At 47.8% G+C, this 18,123-nt stretch overlaps 1 protein-coding gene across 5 annotated transcripts in view; it reads left to right on the top strand.

Annotated features, from left to right (window-relative positions):
• SLC7A1 (solute carrier family 7 member 1) overlaps window positions 1-18,123 on the top strand; it is a 54,985-nt gene that overhangs the window by 28,590 nt on the left and 8,272 nt on the right. For all 5 annotated transcript variants that reach the window (XM_063332087.1, XM_063332102.1, XM_063332096.1 and 2 more), the window contains 8 exons: window positions 2,489-2,647; window positions 5,358-5,532; window positions 7,836-7,960; window positions 9,569-9,791; window positions 10,608-10,747; window positions 12,441-12,543; window positions 16,624-16,835; window positions 17,164-17,312. In XM_063332087.1, the coding sequence (XP_063188157.1) occupies window positions 2,489-2,647; window positions 5,358-5,532; window positions 7,836-7,960; window positions 9,569-9,791; window positions 10,608-10,747; window positions 12,441-12,543; window positions 16,624-16,835; window positions 17,164-17,312 (1,286 nt within the window). The remainder of the gene's footprint in view (window positions 1-2,488; window positions 2,648-5,357; window positions 5,533-7,835; window positions 7,961-9,568; window positions 9,792-10,607; window positions 10,748-12,440; window positions 12,544-16,623; window positions 16,836-17,163; window positions 17,313-18,123) is intronic.

Raw genomic sequence — 18,123 nt, 5'->3', positions numbered from 1 at the left:
TTCTTTATCTTACCCAGCCTTTCTCCCCACGCTAATTGCCTCTCTTATGAGCAAGGACAACTCCCAGCAGCTTCAGGGGTGTGGAGGAGAGAGATATGTTGGCAGGCATACACTGCAGTTCAGAGCTGGGGGTTGAGAGAAGCAAAAAGCCAATTTTTTTTCTCAGTCATGCAGCAGAAAATGCCATGCAGTGCCACCGAAGCCAGGCAGGGTGGTGGGAGCTTGCATCTGTAAGGGGCTCAGACAAGTTGGTGTTTTCACACTGAAGTTCTCAGACATCTGTTCAGAAAGTCATGTGGGGGTGGAGAAAGAAATCCTGGGGTCCCAGGATGGGTGGCCAATAGCTTGTAGTTAATTGGAGTGACTTGGCTTGGGGAAAGACTGGTATGGGGTCTTGGAGGTGGGTGAGGAGCAAAAATGGGCGTGCAACTGGTCAGTCATGGTCTTGACATAAGGAAGATGGTGTCCAGGACCAGGATCTGGTGTGAACTTTCTTCTGGGACGATGTGGGTTTGAGGAGAACTATGCCAGAGTGTGGGAAGCATTTCAGGAACTGGAAGCTGGTGGGAGCTGGTAATACAATGAGTAACAGGATCCCTGGAGAGTAGCTGCTGCGGGGGGTTTCCTGGGGCAGGCGGTGACCTCTGAAGCCTGTGCCTGTTCCTGCAGTGAGCCCTGCACCTGAGCTCAGCGCCAGTCCTGGGAGCCGTGTGCTGTGGGCAGGAGCCAGCTCCATCTGGCAAGGTTATGCTGACCCAGAACTAGTAAATCCTCCTGGATACAAGCTGAATGTCTTTGCACCGTGCTCTCTAGCAACAGTAAGATATTATCCAGGTGTCTGTGATGTTGGAAGAATGTCAGATTCTCCCCACTCCTCCAAGGCTGTTGGTTACAGAGAGTTTGGGATAAGCAGCTGATAGTTACATGCAACTGGCATCCAAGCAACTGGCATCTAATATAACATGTGCAGGAGCTGATTGTTCCTGTCCTAGAACATGGAATATTAGAGCCAGGACAAAAAAAAAAAGGCACTAAAGAAATAGTCTTTTCCCTCAAATCGTGCCAAAGTTAAGCTGAAAAATTGTAATGTGGTATACAATAACTTTTGGAGATCTTCAAGATTAAATTGATAGCACCAATGTCCCACCTCTTTAAAAGCATTCACGCTGTGCGCTTTGCTGTCTCAGCGAACAGAAGAGTCTCCAAACAGGTCTGTTCCGCAGCTTATTTTCATACTATTGGGAAGCTGGATTGGGGCGGTGAGTGTTCCCAGCTTCGCTGTGGGTGCTGGCACTGCTGCTGCAGCGGGTTTAGCTGCGGGGGACGTTGTTTGACACAGCTGCAGGTGCCAGCGCTGGAGCCTACACGCCCGCCCGCAGGTGAGTGTGTCAGGACAAACTGTTCTGGGGAGAATGGGGCCCTGACGGCGTCCTCTGAGGAACTGCTCTGCAAACCGAAACCAAACCAACCTCTTTTTTTAACTAGGTAATTATGTACAGCAGTAATTATGTCATGCAATTAGATGCAGTTATATATAGTGTACTATATAAGATGTCGGTAGTATAACGATAGCCACTTTAATGCAGGAGAGGGAGAAGTTGGCTGTTACCCAAACCTACTTATTTTACACAATGCTGTCACTGTTTGGTGGTAGGTCTTCATTCTTACTGTTTCAGTTCTCTGAAATGACTCTTCTGGCCTAGACAGTGTCCCGGACTTGGTTCTCCTGAGACCCCAGGTTCAGTCCTCACCCGTCAAGCCGCGTGTGGCTTGGTGCTCTCGGAAACCGCAGCAAACAGCGGCCCCGGAGAGGAAAGTCTAAGCACTTGGTGACTACAGTAGGCTGACTTATGCTCAGATAACCTGTAAATTACATCTGAGTCTTTATCCCTCTGGGAAGCTCTAGCGCCAGAGGTCACAGCAGACCTGCGTGTTGCTGGAGTGCAGAGCAGAGCTTTCAGAGCTGGGCGAGTGTTGTGGTCTGGGCTCTGGTGCTCCAGCATCGTGCTGCCAGAGGCTGGCTGGCTTCTCTAAGGTCTCCCTCTGCCTGGGCTGCAGTCACCCAGACAGGGCTGGCAGGGACTTCTGTTGGTATGAGACGAGACTCAGACCTCTCTAGTTGAAGAAATTACAAGGTCTGGGGAAAGTTCAGGCTGCTGGGGGCATAAGGGAAAAGTCATTCTAAGCTGTATCTTAAGGCAAAGTCGAGATTTGCTAAGAAGCCAAACCACTATAGGAATTTTTGTATCTTGTCAGCTGAGCATGAGTCTGAGACCCACCACCTGCATGTGTTACCACTAAAGCAGATGCCAGGCGTGAAAACAGGCCGTGGGCTGGATCTGCAGAGGAAAGGCTGCTCCCGGCACCTGGGAAGTGCATGCAAGGTTGCTTTGAGGACCCCCATGGCCAAAAGCCATGCAAGGTGCCCCCTCTTCGGAACGTGTGCCAGCTATGAAGGGTGATCTGCGTCCTTTCTGTCCTCTGGCAGGAACCTCGAGTGTGGCCAGAGCCTGGAGCGCGACGTTTGATGAAATCATAGGCCAGCACATTGAAGAATTTTGTAAAAAATACATGACAATGGATGCTCCCGGTGTGCTAGCAAAATACCCAGACATCTTCGCTGTGGTGATAATCATCATCCTAACAGGTAAAACCTTGGAGGGGTTTGTGAGTCTTGGACCTCCTTCTTAATTTCATTGTTTGCTTTTGGAATAGGCACAAAGTCCTGATTTATTTTGGACAACATATGAAAGACACTTTCTTTGCTACAAGTGTTGGATTGACCTATATAGCTGCTCTGGAGTTACTACAGGGCATAGCCTGGTTACAAGGTTTCTAATTAGAGGGGAATATTCTCCATATTTTTTGAGCCACTTTTAAAACTTTCAATCAAATTTTATATAAGGAACAAAAGAAAAGATGACTTGTTATCCTCAGTCAGGTATGGAAGTTTAATCCTTCCCTCCACAAATCCTATTACACAAGAATTTAATTCTGTTGCTTTATCACCCTTATTCCCTCTTTGATAATCTGCCAGGTTTTGGTGCTTTGAGCCAGGAAAGTGAGAGAAAAGATACGACGCTCAGTAACAACCTCATGTATTACTGTTTGGTTTTTTTAAAAAATATGTATGGGCTTTAATTTGCAGCAGTGAATGCTCCAGAGAAATAAATGTAAGATAAGCAGTCAGGTCCTCTTTTTTTTTTTTTTTTTTTTTTTTTTCTAAAAATGTGCCAAGGCTTTGATCAGAATTTGGAAAAGTTTGGAAACTTTCTAAAATTAAAATCCTTCTGAACTTTCACCTCTACTCCAACTAGATCTTGCAAAGCATTGCCAAATTGAGGCACATTAAAAAGAAATTATGCTTCTCTGTGGTTTCCAGAATGCAGAAGCTGCAGTGTCACCCCAACAAGGTTATCCCGACATTTCCTGCCCTGATCCAGACAGCTGTCTCACAGGGTGAGCTGTGCTCACGGGGACAGGCTTCATAAGCAAGGGGTGTTTTGGCATCTGGGTTTGCATTTGGACCGAGCACTACATTGAGGACGGCTGAAGTCAACAGCAGCCCTCTGTTTTCAGGACTACATCTGAATGGGAGAGATTTTCCTCTTTGTTCATCTGTATGCAATAGGAATTGCTCTAGTTTCAAATTTGAATCTGGTCTTTCACCTCAGATACAATCTACATAACTTAGGACTCCTCACCTTAGCACTACCAAGGTGTAAAATCATACAGATTACCAATGGCTTTATTCCCCTGCATGGAGCAAATTCCCTGAATTTTAATAATAAATGCAAACCAGTATTTTCTACAAAAAGATGCTGAATGAGAAGCTTTGGTCCTAGATCTGTGCACTTGCAGTGCAGAGGGCCAGTTGCATCCTGGGTTGCATCAGAAGAACTGTGGCCAGCGGCTCGAGGGAGATATTGCCCCTCTACTCTGCTCTGGTGAGATCCCATCTGGAGTACTACATCCAGCTCTGGAGTCCTCAGCACAAGAAGGACATGGACCTGTTGGAGTGGGTCCAGAGGAGGGCCACAAGGATGATGAGAGGTTCTCCTATGAAGACAGGCTGAGAGAGTTGGGGTTGTTCAGCCTGGAGAAGAGAAGGCTCCGGGGAGACCTTATAGCAGCCTTCCAGTACCTTAAGGGTGCCTACAAGAAAGCTGGGGAGGGGCTGTTTGCAAGGGCATGTAGCGATAGGATGAGGGGCAATGGTTTTAAACTGGAGCAGGGTAGGTTTAGGTTAGACATTAGGAAGAAGCTCTTTACAATGAGGGTGGTGAAACACTGGAACAGGCTGCCCAGAGAAGTGGTGGAGGCCCCATCCCTGGAGACATTCAAGGCCAGGCTGGATGGGGCTCTGAGCAATCTGATCTAGTTAAAGATGTCCCTGCCTATGGCAGGGGCGTTGCCACCTTTAAAGGTCCCTTCCAGCCCAACACGTTCTATGATTCTGTGATTCCATGATAAGCACTACAAGTTTATTTCTGCTTGCACCATCTTGAGTTTCAGATTTCTACAAGGTACCTTACAAGTTTTCTCGGGCAGGTATGCAGTTTTCTGAAACCCTTCCCTGATTTGGCTGTTTTAGCTTATTTCCTATTTTAAAATAAGGAAAGGTGAGTGCATAGGGTGTTCTCCTCTCCTCAAAGTGCCTTGAAGTAGCAGTTAAGGACACCCTGTTGTGCTTCCCTTCTTTAGGCCTGTATGAAATTTTTTACCTTCTCCCTCAGCTGCCTTCTTAGATTTGGGTTAAAGGCTTGGGTTCTTGAAAATCAGGCACCTGAATGGCAAACACAAGTTACCAGAGCTTGTCATTCTGAGAAGCCAAGCTATGCCTCAGCAAGGTGCTGGTTGACAAAGCCTGTAAACGTGCTTTTCTCCTGATGGATGCTCTTAAGACCACAGGCTGAAATCGTGCTCTTGCTCAACTCACTGGCAAAGCTCCTGGTGATTTAAATGGGAGTAGGATTCCCAAGATGCCACCTTTTTTGTGTGTCTTCAGCACTGGAAGTAGCTGTCCTCCTGGATTCTGTCTCTGCTCGTATTTTACCCTGTTTCTAAGGAAAGTTGGGTGTTGTTCATAACTTCTGCACGTAGCCAAGACCTCTAAGACAACATTCCTTTGTTAAAAGCGACCTGGGGTGCAGTAGTGGTGTCTGGGCTGGAGTCCTCATTCTCCTTCTGGGTGAGTTAAATCTGACCTACCTGAGCTACTTGGCTTTGTGGAGAAATGAGGTGTGGTAAGTTGGGCAGAGCACAGCATGAACAGAGCTGGGCTACCTCTGTAAGCCCCCAGTGCCTGCTGCTGGTGGTGAAATACCTGACTGCCTATCTGCTGTTTTTTCCCCCAGGGCTTTTAATTTTTGGCGTGAAGGAATCTGCCCTGGTGAACAAAGTGTTCACCTGCATCAACATTCTTGTTCTCGGCTTTGTCGTGGTCTCTGGCTTCGTGAAAGGGTCTGTTAAAAACTGGCAGCTGACTGAACAGGACATTTACAACACCAGCCGCAGCATTTACGGAGCCAAGTAGGTTGGAGCTTTTCTTCTCAGCTCTGAAATTGATGCATTTTCAATGGCAAATTTAAAGGTGGGGTTTTGTCGAGTGATTTAGAAAACCAGTGAATGGGATGGCTCCCTCTTTTGCCAAACGCCTTGGAGGAAAAGCTGGTTTTGGTGGGCATTTGCTGAAAGCAGGCTGGGCTGATGGGCTGAAACTGATAGGAGGTAGGCTGTGTCTGCGTGGGCCCTGCTGCAGAACAGACCATTTCCAGCCTCATGACCAATACGGCATCCAAATTTGAGAGAAAAGAACATTTTAGACAACCTCCTACTCAAGGCTACGCCACACTGGCTCTGGTGCCTGTATGAAGCCATGACCAAGTGTAGCACTCTAGTTTCTTTGGACGCTTGGGCAGTATCCTCGAGGCACTGTTGCACCTTTTGGAGACCCTGTCCCAAACACCTCAGCGAAATGAAGGCAAGTTGCAGATTACTTTAATGCATTGCAGCAAGCATATCATTAATCCATTTTTAATGACATTTTGCTACTTGGCCAAAATCCCATCTTCCTGTACATGACCAAAATTAAGGAGTTTACAAGGGTTGACAGTGATACAAGGCTGTTCATTTTCTCTTGAGACTGTACAACATGTAATGAGGGCCTTTAAATATCTCTACGTACATCTACTCAGTCCTGGCTTGCTATCTAAGCCCTTTATGCTTGCCTGCAAGGAAGTACAGTTTGGCAAAAACTGGAGAGATTCATAAATGCTACATGGGTCAAGTTTGGCTTATGTACAAGCCACTTACTGAGCTTCTGCAAAATTCAGCCTGCCGCAAACAAAACGCTTCTATAGGAAGAGTCCTCTCTCCTTCCCTACTGCTATTCCCATGCAAGGAGCAATTAGTGCAACAGCTTCAAAGTGTAACTGTAGCTCTTTGACCCAGAGCACTATTTTTGTTAAATCTGTCTGGGATTTACTTTATCATTATTTCCAGAGTAATCCACGTTTGGGTTGTGCTATTTCTGCAAATAACAGGCCGGTTTTCATCTAAGTCTCAACAGAGCTTCTATGAGAGAGTTCAGATGCTTACACCTGATAAGACTTGCAGATATGGGATTTACTTTAATTTAATTGCCTTAATTCATCTTTACAAAGGCTTCTCCCTGAAGAAATGACACAAGTCACTTGATCTGAAGAGTATGTTATGCTTGACTCAACACAGGCACGTGGATCTGGGGTCCTGATCCAGAGTGCACTGGGATTAGTACATGTCTGTCAGTTGACTTTGATGAACTTTGGATGAGGCTCAGCAAAGCATTTGGTGCGTCAGGGCTGCTGGCTCCTTTCCTCCCTCAAGGTCGCAAGCACGGTTTGGGTATGAGCTTGGCACAGGGAATTTTGAAGCTGAAAAACTGAACATTGGGCGGATTTTAGGCAGTTGCTCTAACTGATATCTACTCTACGTTGTTCTCCGGTATCTACTCACCTACACTGCCTTTGACTCTGAGCCCATCTTAGGTGAATAGTGGATGGTTTACATGTTTCTCAGTCTACAGCTCTCAGAATTACATGTTGTACTTTTTCAAAAGCTTATTTTTAAATAAATATGTGTATCTACACACGTGCAGTAATACTAGGAGAAGAATTTTAATATTCATGCTATTTTCTCCCTGTCTTAGCCAAGACATTTTTATCCGCCCCAAAAAACAGGTGGTGGGAACAAACCACGAACCAATTTTTATTCCATGCATTCCCCAGGCTGTTGCAAGCCAGCCCAAAGCTCAGCAGTGGCTAGAGAGTTGGAGTTGTTCAGTCTGGAGAAAAGAAGGCTCCGAGGAGACCTTACAGTGGCCTACCAGTTACTTAAAAGGGCCTGCAGGAAAGCTGGGGAGGGACTTTTTAGGATGTCGGGTAATGGTAGGACTAGAGGGAATGGATTAAAGCTAGAGATGGGTTGATTCAGACTGGACGTTAGGAAGAAGTTCTTCACCATGAGGGTGGTGAGACACTGGAACAGGTTGCCCAGAGAGGTGGTAGAAGCCCCATCCCTGGAAGTTTTTAAGGCCAGGCTGGATGGAGCTCTGAGCAACCTGATCTAGTGGGAGGTGTCCCTGCCCATGGCAAGGGGGTTGGAACTAGATGATTTTTAAGGTCCCTTCCAACCCTAACGATTCTATGATTTTGCCTGGTATTTGTATGCAAGTGTGTGAAAGGGAGAGCATGTTCCTTCAGACTCCAGCTTTGGATTTTGTTATGAGCTATATGAATAGTTTTGTTACTCCCACTTAGGCAGGATGACTTCTAACCCAGTGCCGTGCCTTTTAGTCAAACACAGGAAGAAAAGCTCTACGGTGCTGGAGGGTTTATGCCCTATGGATGGAAAGGTGTCCTCTCAGGGGCAGCCACATGTTTTTATGCTTTCGTGGGATTTGACTGTATTGCAACTACAGGTAAGAGGGAAGATGTGTTCATTCCGCTTATGAACCTGGTTGCTGGTAGATTGGCTTTCAGTAATGTTGCACAGCACAAATAATGAGTAATTCGGTACACTGCATTCATCATCCCTCTGAACTTCAGCCCAAAATTGACTTTTGGCTCAGCTGCTCCTAATAGTCAAAAGTGCTGAGTGTGTCCAAGCCCCTGAGTGCCTGAGTGTTGACTTCTGGCTGCTGTGGCAGGCAGCATACAACCCAAAAACCCTTTCTCCCTTCTTCTTTGCCTGCAGGGCCCAGTCTCAGGGATGGTCAGTGATGACACTAACCAGGTCAGACTCCACAGAAAACACACCCAACCTTACCAGTTAGGCAAACAGGGAAGGCCCAGGTTCAGATGTCTTGTATGACTGGTGAAGTTAGAAGTCCTAACTCCAGATGATGCTTTAATGAGCAGGTTATTCTGGAGTAGGGTTCTTCAGTGCCTTCATCTGAAGAAGCTCCGCTGGCTTGGAGTATTTAAAGAGCCAGAGAAAGAGGGAGCTTCTGGGGAGTCATCTGCAGCCTAAAACTGTGCCTCAGAATCAGGGGGAGTTTTTATCTCCAAAGGTTCAGAGATCTCCTTTGGAGAGAGAAACCATCAGCACTGTCATATTTCTCCCAGCTAAGAAGAATCTCAGTTCCCTGGAGAAAGGAAAGATTATCCTTAATTTCACATTTGGCATGAATTGAGTTGCTTCAAATGTGGACCAGAGGGAAGAGATCATCACAAAGACAGATAAAGCAGTACTGCTTCTTGTTCCAAGGAGTGCTGGATTCATTAATCCAGCCAGCCCTAGGGCCTCTCCTTGGAGGAGAAACACATTCATCTGCCTTTGATTTATAGGTGTATGGGTCTCTGCTTATCAGTTCATCCTCCTGAAATGCCAGACCTCAGGATCTCTTGCTTTCAGAACAGATCAGCTTTGTAGGACAGGGAAGGCTCAAAGCTGTTTCTTACTTAATCAGTGCCTGAATTTTGAGGATTTTTTTTATTTTTTTACACATTTGTCCCAACTTAGTTGTCAAAAATTTTCCATAAAAACTAGAGGGTGTCCTTTTTTTAAGAGGGATTTTGAAAGATCCGTAGGATTTCCAGGTGCTGTGCAAAATCTGCCTTTCCTTGGAACTGGGAACCTGTGGTGCCGTGTTCACTGTGTAGTAGTTCTGGCGGAGATGCTAACTGAAATGGTCACCCAAGGATTTGCTGTACAACTGCACAATAATTTCTTATCTAGTGATTTGTAATCAAACTCTTCTTGGGGCTGCACCATCAGTGGGATAGCAGAAGTAATTGGACGTAAATATAATCCTTTTTGGGGAAAGGACTCTTCTTAATCCAGATTGTTTCTGTGCCTGAGTTTACAAGGCCTCCGCAAATGTTTGTCAGGAGGAGTGACAGGAGCAGCAGAAGTGGGAGCAAATAGGCTGTGGTATGCCAAGTGGATGGGGCAGGCCATCAGCATCATCGTGGTCAAAGAGCACCTCACTGCCCATGAAGCCTTTGAAAGCCCCAGCCAGCATGCCCTAGATTGGGATAAAGTTCTTGCTCATCATTTAGCTGATATTTCAATTTCTTTCTTCTAGGCGAGGAGGTAAAAAACCCTCAGAAGGCCATTCCTATTGGCATTGTGGCATCTCTGCTCATCTGCTTCGTGGCTTATTTTGGTGTGTCAGCTGCCCTGACGCTCATGATGCCTTACTACCAGCTGGATACCAATAGCCCTTTACCGAATGCCTTTAAATATGTGGGTTGGGATGGAGCCAATTATGCAGTGGCTGTCGGTTCCTTGTGTGCTCTTTCTACCAGGTGAGACGTTGCTCTTCCTTTATGAATCTCTCAAAGAAAACATGTATCTCCAGCTCCTTCAAAAAATGGTGCATGTCAGGGCTTTGCCTTCACTGTGTTCCCCTGGGTCAAGGGAGCTGAGACCAGGATGAAATTCAGAGCTATTCAGGATTTCATCCTGTGATTTCAGAGACGCACATGACCAGTATCACTTCAGAAACTGCCATCTTAGCGGCAGACCCAGCAGGTGCATCTCTGGAATATAAATCTGGGTTGAGTGACTAAGTCACGGAGGCAACTCTGCAGTGCAAGCAAGGTTTGCCCACAAGCTATCCGGGCCTACTGGGTGGAGAGCAGACTTGTGTCAGGTAGTGCAGGGTGCATCTTCTGGAGCGTATGGTGCTTATTGTGTCCAGGGCTCTCTGTCTGCAGGTTGCCTGCAGGACAGCCATCTGGATGGGAGGCAGGGCAGGCTGGAGGCAGAATATGTCATGTTCCCCTGCTCTCTGGAGGCCCATTGTTTCAGATCAACTTAGACATAATCAATTAGGTGAGCAACTCATAGAGGGTCAAAGAAGTTAGAGCTCTTTTCCTACCTGAAAGTCGGGCTGTTTTCATGCCCCATGGCTAAGTTTAGGTATCCAAAATCTTAGAGCTGAACGTTAGTTGACAGCTATCAGTAACATGGGTGTACGGAGGGAGACCTTGAAGGAGAAGCTGGAGTGAACGAAAACCACCTGTTCTGTGTTTGTACTGCCATAAACTTGCTGTCATCTGTGTGCCTGTGCACAGCAGGAGGTGATATAAGTAGATTATTTCCCCCTTCTGTGTCCTTAGTCTTCTTGGCTCCATGTTTCCGATGCCTCGAATAATTTATGCTATGGCAGAAGATGGGCTTCTCTTTAAATTTTTGGCTAAAGTCAACGAGAAGAGAAAAACACCAATAATTGCAACAGTGACATCAGGGGCCATTGCAGGTAAGATCCAAAGACTTGCATGAGCGTGTGGAAAGGACACATAAGCTCATCCTAGAGGTAAATAAGTCTGCCTGACTCTAGCTCGCTTATTAATCGGATGTATTGCACAGCGCGACATCCCAGAGGGTGCCCTGGGTTTCCGGGACATGCTCTGGAGGGGCCGGGTAAGCATGAATATCTTGCTGTGTGCCTGTCCCTCTTTTCTCAGAGCTCGTTGCTGCCATCCTGTCTCATGCCAAGTATTGCCTTCATCCGTTCCCTGGGTGCTCTGCTGGCCTTAAAAATAATTAACCCCCTGCAAGGTGGCAGCCAGTGGTGCCCCAGTGTCCTTGTGGCTGTTGGCCTGGCTTGGCTGAAGACACTGCACCGCCTGTGGGTAGCAGCTCTGCAGAAGATGCCAGAGCAGCTGAAGACAGGCAGATGGCCGCTGTGGCACCAGCATTTGTTAATCAGTTAGTCACAGCTGGCAGCCATCCTGTTCTCCCCTTCTCTTTTCCGGTCCCCAGGAATATGGGAATTAAACCTCCCAAATGGCAAGGACGAGAGGCTAACCCTCTTCTTGCAGCTGCTCCCTTCCTCATGATGTCTAGCAAAGAGGAGAGCCTTGTTGCTGCTTCTTTACCTTCTGCTGCAAATACAGAATGAGTCGTCGGTACAAGAACGTGCCACTTCTGGTGGGGAGCTGCTGTTGAACTGACACTGTGGGCTCTGAGCTCCTGTGAAAGGGCTCAGCTACTGCTGCTGGGACCTGCGGAGCCTCCTCGCAGCTTGTATGGTCCTCTTCAGGTGGCCTCAGGTCCAGACTGGGGAAAAAAGAGCCAAATAAAGTAAAAAAAAAAGCATGCTTTGCAGTCCCTTCAGATGTCCTCAGAGTGGTGTGTAGCGCCTAGGACCAAAGCGCACACGAAGCTGCAGGGGCAGCACTTGTCAGCTGAGCTTAAAGGTTGGGTTGGTTGTTAGGCTCCAAGTGGAGCGTTGAGGACAGGGTGGGCAAAGCTCAGCTTTGAGTTGCCCGAGCTCTCACACAACCAGTGGCGTCACCTGAATGCCTAGTCAGAATAGCGTCTGTCCTCCACTTAATTGCTTCTCCTTCTGAAGGCTTTTATACAAAGGTGCGTACAACCAGGGGTTGCCTGGTCAGGGTGTGTAAGCAGCGTGATCCCTAAGGGATGGCAGTCCATACCTTTTTCTGGAAACCCCCACGATGAGGCATGCTAACTCACCTTGTTGCTTGGTCCCATTGCATGGACAAACCTGGTTTTGCTCCAGCTGAGCTGAGACAATACTGAGGTGCTGCCTGTTTTTCATGCCCTCCAGCTACTTCGAGGAGATAATTGTGGCCTTGTGGGTGCTGCAGCTGCGCTGGGGGACTCTGGCAACAAGGCTGTGGCTTAAACGCCTGCTCATTGTTGGTAGTTGGGCAAACAGACCCATATGAGACAAACAGGCGGGTGTTTACTGTAGTAAATGGTTCCTCTGGTTCCAACTAGTGAGGTTGTGCTGGGACAGCCCTCAAGGCGCAGGGTATTCACACACCAAGTCCTGCCTCTCCCTAGCTCAGGACAGTTTGGGCTTCCCTGCTGAGTCCTGAGCAACTCACACACGTGTGCTGCATCATCGTTAACAGCGATGTGCATGTTCTGCCGTATTACTGATTATTTCTTTTCTCTCTCACCTTCCTCTCCTCCTACAGCTGTTATGGCCTTTCTCTTTGACTTGAAAGATCTTGTGGATCTCATGTCCATCGGGACCCTCCTGGCTTACTCCTTGGTGGCGGCCTGCGTGTTAGTACTGAGGTATGGATGTAGAAACAGCCTCTCTTGTACCGCAAAGACAGAAATCCACACATCAGATGCCTTCATAGTTTACATGGACCTAGTAAAACTGTGAACATCTCCAGCTATAAGCATGTGAAGAACTGGTTTCTTTAAGCTCATGGGGGATTGTACGAGCTAGATTTGCAAGGGTGCTCTCTGAACTTGGTTAACCCTTGGTCCATGCCAATCCTGCTGCGGTCAACCCTGAATACCCTGGGAGATGTACTAATGGGTAGGGATGAGATATGAGTGATTGTGGATACCTGCATCGTCATCACTTTTGTTCCTACTGGGGATACGGTTCCAGGTCACCTTACTTTTGAAAGCATACATATGTCTTTTAGAAGTGCTGAGCTCCCACAGCTTCCCTTACCTAATTTGAAAATTGAGTATCTTCGTTGCTTGGTGCCTCGCAGACAACAGCACTCTACCCCTGAGGACTGTTTTTCGAAGATCGTGTTACTGAAAAATACCTTTGTGTTCAATGACTTATTCAAAATCTGATGGAGGCTTTTTACCTGGTCGCAGCAAAAGCATTGAACTAAGAACTGTCTTGCAGCAGGTGAAGGGCAAACACTGTACTGTACTCTAATACTGTTGCTCTTTGCCTGTGCTGTGCACCCTGCCCCTTGAAAATCCTTGATGATTTTCCTTGCCCTTCTTACTTTTCCTCTGATTTCCCAGTCCCTTCTTCTCCGTACAGTTGTAAATGGTTTCTTAATGTATTTTTGCAAGCTGCTGTACCCGTTGCATGGCGTTTTCCCCATTGTAGATTTGCGGAGCTGACAGCCTGTCTTGTAGCAGCCCAGGCAACTGATTTGGCTGCCCCGTTGGCTGCCTAATGAAGTAGCAGCTGAATTGTTTCCAAAGCTGTAAGGTCCTGCCACCAATACCCTGCTGTGGCTGAAGCCAAGGATCTCACCCCATTTCTCACTTTGCAGTGTTTCACAAATGCCCTCGTTGCAAACCCATCCCCACAGGAGCAATTTTAAGGTGTCTTTCAAAATGGCCCTTTCCTTTAGTCAGGCTTATGGCTGAGAGTCAAGGGCAAAACCTTCTGTAAAAGAGAGCTGAGACTGAAAGAGTATTTTTTTTTTTTTATAGATCCACATGGTTGTGCATCAGGACCCGGTTGAATGAAGTGCTGTCCACACATGCAACAAAAAAAATTACCATTCTTTGTTCACCTCTTCCTTCCCTATGTGTCAGCAGACAAACCAGAGAAGAGACAGGGATGGAGGAGGATGGGGCACCAGGGACATCGCTTGGGGATGAGATCAGCAGCTGCCAGGGTGTGATACCTGCTGAGCTGTTGCCTCAGCCACCTTCATGCCAAAACGCAAGAGCTAAACTGCCACAGATAACATGACAGCCTGGTTATGACTGTCTGTCTGTCCCTCTGCTGCTTCCTCCTCCAGTCATAGAATCATAGGGTTGGAAGGGACCTCTGGAGATCATCTAGTCCAACCCCCCTGCCAGAGCAGGGTCACACAGAGCAGGTTCCACAGGAACGCGTCCAGGCGGGTTTTGAATGTCTCCAGAGTTGGAGACTCCACCACCTCTCTGGGCAGCCTGTGCCAGTGCTCTGCCACCCTCAGGGTAAAGAAGTTCCTCCTCATGTTTAGGTGGAACTTCCTATGCTCAAGTTTGTGCCCGTTACCTCTTGTCCTGTCCCTGGGCACCACTGAAAAGAGCCTGGCCCCATCCTCCTGACACCCACCCTTTAGGTATTTATAAGTGTTGATAAGGTCTCCCCTCAGTCATCTTTTTTTCAGACTGAAGAGACCCAAATCCCTCAGCCTTTCCTCATAAGAGAGGTGTTCCAGTCCCCTAATCATCTTGGTAGCCCTTTGCTGCACCCTCTCCAGCAGTTCCCTGTCCTTCTTGAACCGGGGAGCCCAGAACTGGACACAGTACTCCAGGTGTGGCCTCACCAAGGCAGAGTAGAGGGGGAGGATGACCTCCCTCGACCTGCTGGCCACACTCTTCTTGATGCACCCCAGGATGCCATTGGCCTTCTTGGCCACCAGGGCACGTTGCTGGCTCATGGTCATCCTGTTGTCCACCAGAACTCCCAGGTCTCTTTCAGCTGAGCTGCTCTCCAGCAGGTCAGCCCCCAACCTGTACTGGTGCCGGGGGTTATTCCTCTGCAGGTGCAGCACCCTACACTTGCCCTTGTTGAATTTCATAAGGTTCCTCTTTGCCCAACTCTCCAGCCTGTCCAGGTCTCTATCGCAGCGCAGCCATCCTGTGTGTCAGCCACCCCACCCAGCTTTGTGTCATCAGCAAACTTGCTGAGGGTGCACTCTATCCCCTCATCCAGGTCATTGATGAATGTACTGAAGAGGACTGGACCCAGTACTGACCCCTGGGGAACACCACTTGTCACTGACCTCCAACTAGACTCTGTGCCCCTGATCACTGCCCTCTGAGCTCTGTTTTTCAACCAGTTATCTATCCACCTTACTGTCCATTCATCTAGCCCACTTTTCCTAAGCTTCCCTATGAGGATGCTGTGGGAGACGGTGTCGAACGCCTTGCTTAAGTCAAGGTAGACCACATCTACCGCCCTCCCCTCATCTATCCATCCAGTCATGCCATCGTAGAAGGCTATCAGATTAGTCAGACATGATTTCCCCTTGGTGAATCCGTGTTGAGTACTTCTGATAGCTTTTTTTTCTCCGCATGCCTTGAGATGATGCCCAGAACAAGCTGTTCCATCATCTTTCCAGGGATGGAGGTGAGGCTGACTGGCCTGTAGTTCCCTGGCTCCTCCTTCTTGCCTTTTTTGAAGACTGGAGTGATGTTGGCTTTCCTGCAGTCCGCAGGCACCTCGCCTGTTCTCCAGGACCTTTCAAAGATGATGGAGAGTGGCCCAGCAATGACTTCCGCCAGCTCCCTCAGCACTCTCGGGTGCATCCCACCGGGGCCCATGGGCTTGTGAATATCTAATTGATCTAATTGATCCCTCACTCGATCCTCCTCAACCCAAGGGAAGTCGTCTTCGTTCCCTGTTACTTCCCCCAATGTCTGGGACTCCTGAGGGTTGGGCCAAGCAGTAAAGACCAAAGCAAAGAAGGCATTCAGTAACTCTGCCTTCTCCGCATCCTCCATCACCATGGCTCCTGTCTCATTCAGCCATGGGCCCACAACTTCTCTGGTCTTCCTTTTGCTTCCAATATACTTGTAGAAGCCCTTCCTGTTGAGCTTGACATCCCTAGCCAGGATTAATTCCAAGGCAGCCTTGGCTTTCCTTGTTTCATCCCAGCACGCTCTGGCAGCATTCTTGTAATCCTCCCAAGGGGTCAGTCCCTTCTTCCACTTATTGTAGACTTCCTTCTTCCACTTGAGCTTTTTCAGAAGCTCCCCGCTCAACCATGCGGGTCTCCTGCGTCCCTTGGCCGATTTCTTTCTCTTAGGGGTGCACCAATCCTGAGCTTGGAGGAAGTGGTCTTTGAATATCAACCAGCTTTCTTGAGCCCCTTTTCCTTCCAGAGCCCTAGCCCATGGGATCCCTCCAAGCAGTTTCTTGAAGAGGTCGAAGTTAGCCCTCATGAAATCCAAGGTTGTAATTTTACTTCTTGATGTTTTATGCATAGTACCCATAATCCTGAACTCTATCATTTCATGATCACTACAACCTAGGGTGCCCCCAACGTTAATGTCCTCCATCAGTCCCTCTGTGTTTGTCAGTACCAGGTCCAGGAGTGCTCCTCTCCTTGTTGGCTTCTGTACCACCTGTGTCCTTCTGTACCATGAAGTCCTCCCTTGATCGTGTTTTGGTGACACAAATGGTAGGGTTTATGGAAGAGCACTGTTCAGTTTAAAACACTGATGTTACAACCAAGCTGTAGGTGATAGTAGCTGACCATATTTGCTCGTGTTATGACAGCATTATTCCTCATGTTTCCCCCTGAAACAAAAGGGCGTAGACATTATGTGTGCCTATTCTGACATTATAGTGATCTGGCGTGCAGCCATGGCTATCTGTGTGGCTTTTGAATGAACATTACCCTGCACCAAACCAATATGCTCTTTGTTTCATTTTCCTTTTCCCAGGTATCAGCCAGAGCAGCCTAATTTGGCATACCAGATGGCTAGGACAACAGAGGAGACAGATAACAACGAGTCTGTGAGCACCAGTGAGTCACAAGCTGGATTTTTGCCAGAGGAAGAGGAGAAATGTTCCCTCAAAGCCATACTGTGTCCCCCAAATTCGGACCCTTCCAAATTCTCTGGCTCGGTGGTGAACGTCTCAACCTTCATCATTGGTAAGCACTGGGCAGTGAGCCAGCTGGTAGGTCCTTGTACTCAACCTGGCGGGAAAGCTCACCTCCTGGCTGTAATTTTGGTGAGCTCTTGTAATGGCCAAAATAACTGAAGATCTACAGATTAAATTCATGACTTGAAGAGAAATCCACGTATGAGAGGAGGGGGGTGTATAGGGGGAAGGGCATATCTCTTACAGTTAGCTTTTTCGTGTGTTGCTGTTCTGTTTGCTGAGCTTTCAGATTCTGCTTTGCCTGCTTGTGGTTTTAGGGTGGTTTTTTTTCCTGTTCCTTAAAAAAGAATCAGTAAGCTTTTGGTGTCTGTTCACAGGTTTCCTTATTGTGGGTAGCTGTATCCTCACTGCCCTTGAGCCGAGCATTCTGATAAAGGCTGTATGGATTATTGCTGCCATCCTTGTTCTTCTTGTCAGCTTCATTATATGGAAACAGCCTGAAAGCAAAACTAAGCTCTCCTTTAAGGTGAGTGTACTGGGAGGTGTAGCGAGAAAAGAGCTGCTTGGGACGTGACTGGAGGAGGAAGTGCATGTTGGCCTGTATCAGAAGGGGGGACATGGCCAAATGGACAGGCAGAGAATATAGGCATGATGTGAACTTTTCCGTGCAGGGCTGCCAATAGAGCTGATAGTTTGAGCTCTCCAGCTAGCGTGGCTGTAACCTCTCGTAGGCTGCACTCATAGCATAAAGGGATGTCGTGCCAGAGCTCAGCTCAGCCTTTGTGGTTTCCTCTTTGGGTCTAACCTCAAACATCAGTGTTGGTGCTTTGCTGCAAAGTGCAGCATGGCAGAAGCGTTGTGCCAAGCCTGTTGCCCAGCAGTGCCATGTGGGCAAAAGCAGATTTGGCACAGAAAGAGGGGCTGAAGGTGTTAGCTGAGAGGCTGGAGAAGGGAGTCGGGAGGGGAAGCCACGCCTTTTCCCGTCAGAGATGACAGTAGAGGACTTGGAAGGAAATGTAAATGGTGCTGGAATCCAGGAGAAGCTGGGAGGGCAGAACCTGGTGCAGAGATGTGGGCAGAAGGGAAGGGCGGGACAGTGCTTTTGAAAGCAGATGGTTATAGGATGTGGAAGAGACAGATACCAGAGGAAAAGGGGATGGTTTTGAAAGGCCGTGTCAGATTGTGGATATAGAAGGAGATAGAACCCATGAAGCAAGTTTTGTGTGTGAGGGTCAAAGGGTTACTCACTAAAAGGCGCTACGAAAGTGCACTTTCATGTCTCGCTTAGTCCCCATGGAGACTAAGGGATGATCATTCTCTTTTTAACAACCTTAAGT

The sequence above is a fragment of the Chroicocephalus ridibundus genome, chromosome 1, assembly GCF_963924245.1.
Source record: "Chroicocephalus ridibundus chromosome 1, bChrRid1.1, whole genome shotgun sequence".
Taxonomy (NCBI): Eukaryota; Metazoa; Chordata; class Aves; order Charadriiformes; family Laridae; genus Chroicocephalus; species Chroicocephalus ridibundus.
Note: the sequence above shows the minus strand (reverse complement) of the source record. Positions and strands in the feature narration are given on the sequence as shown.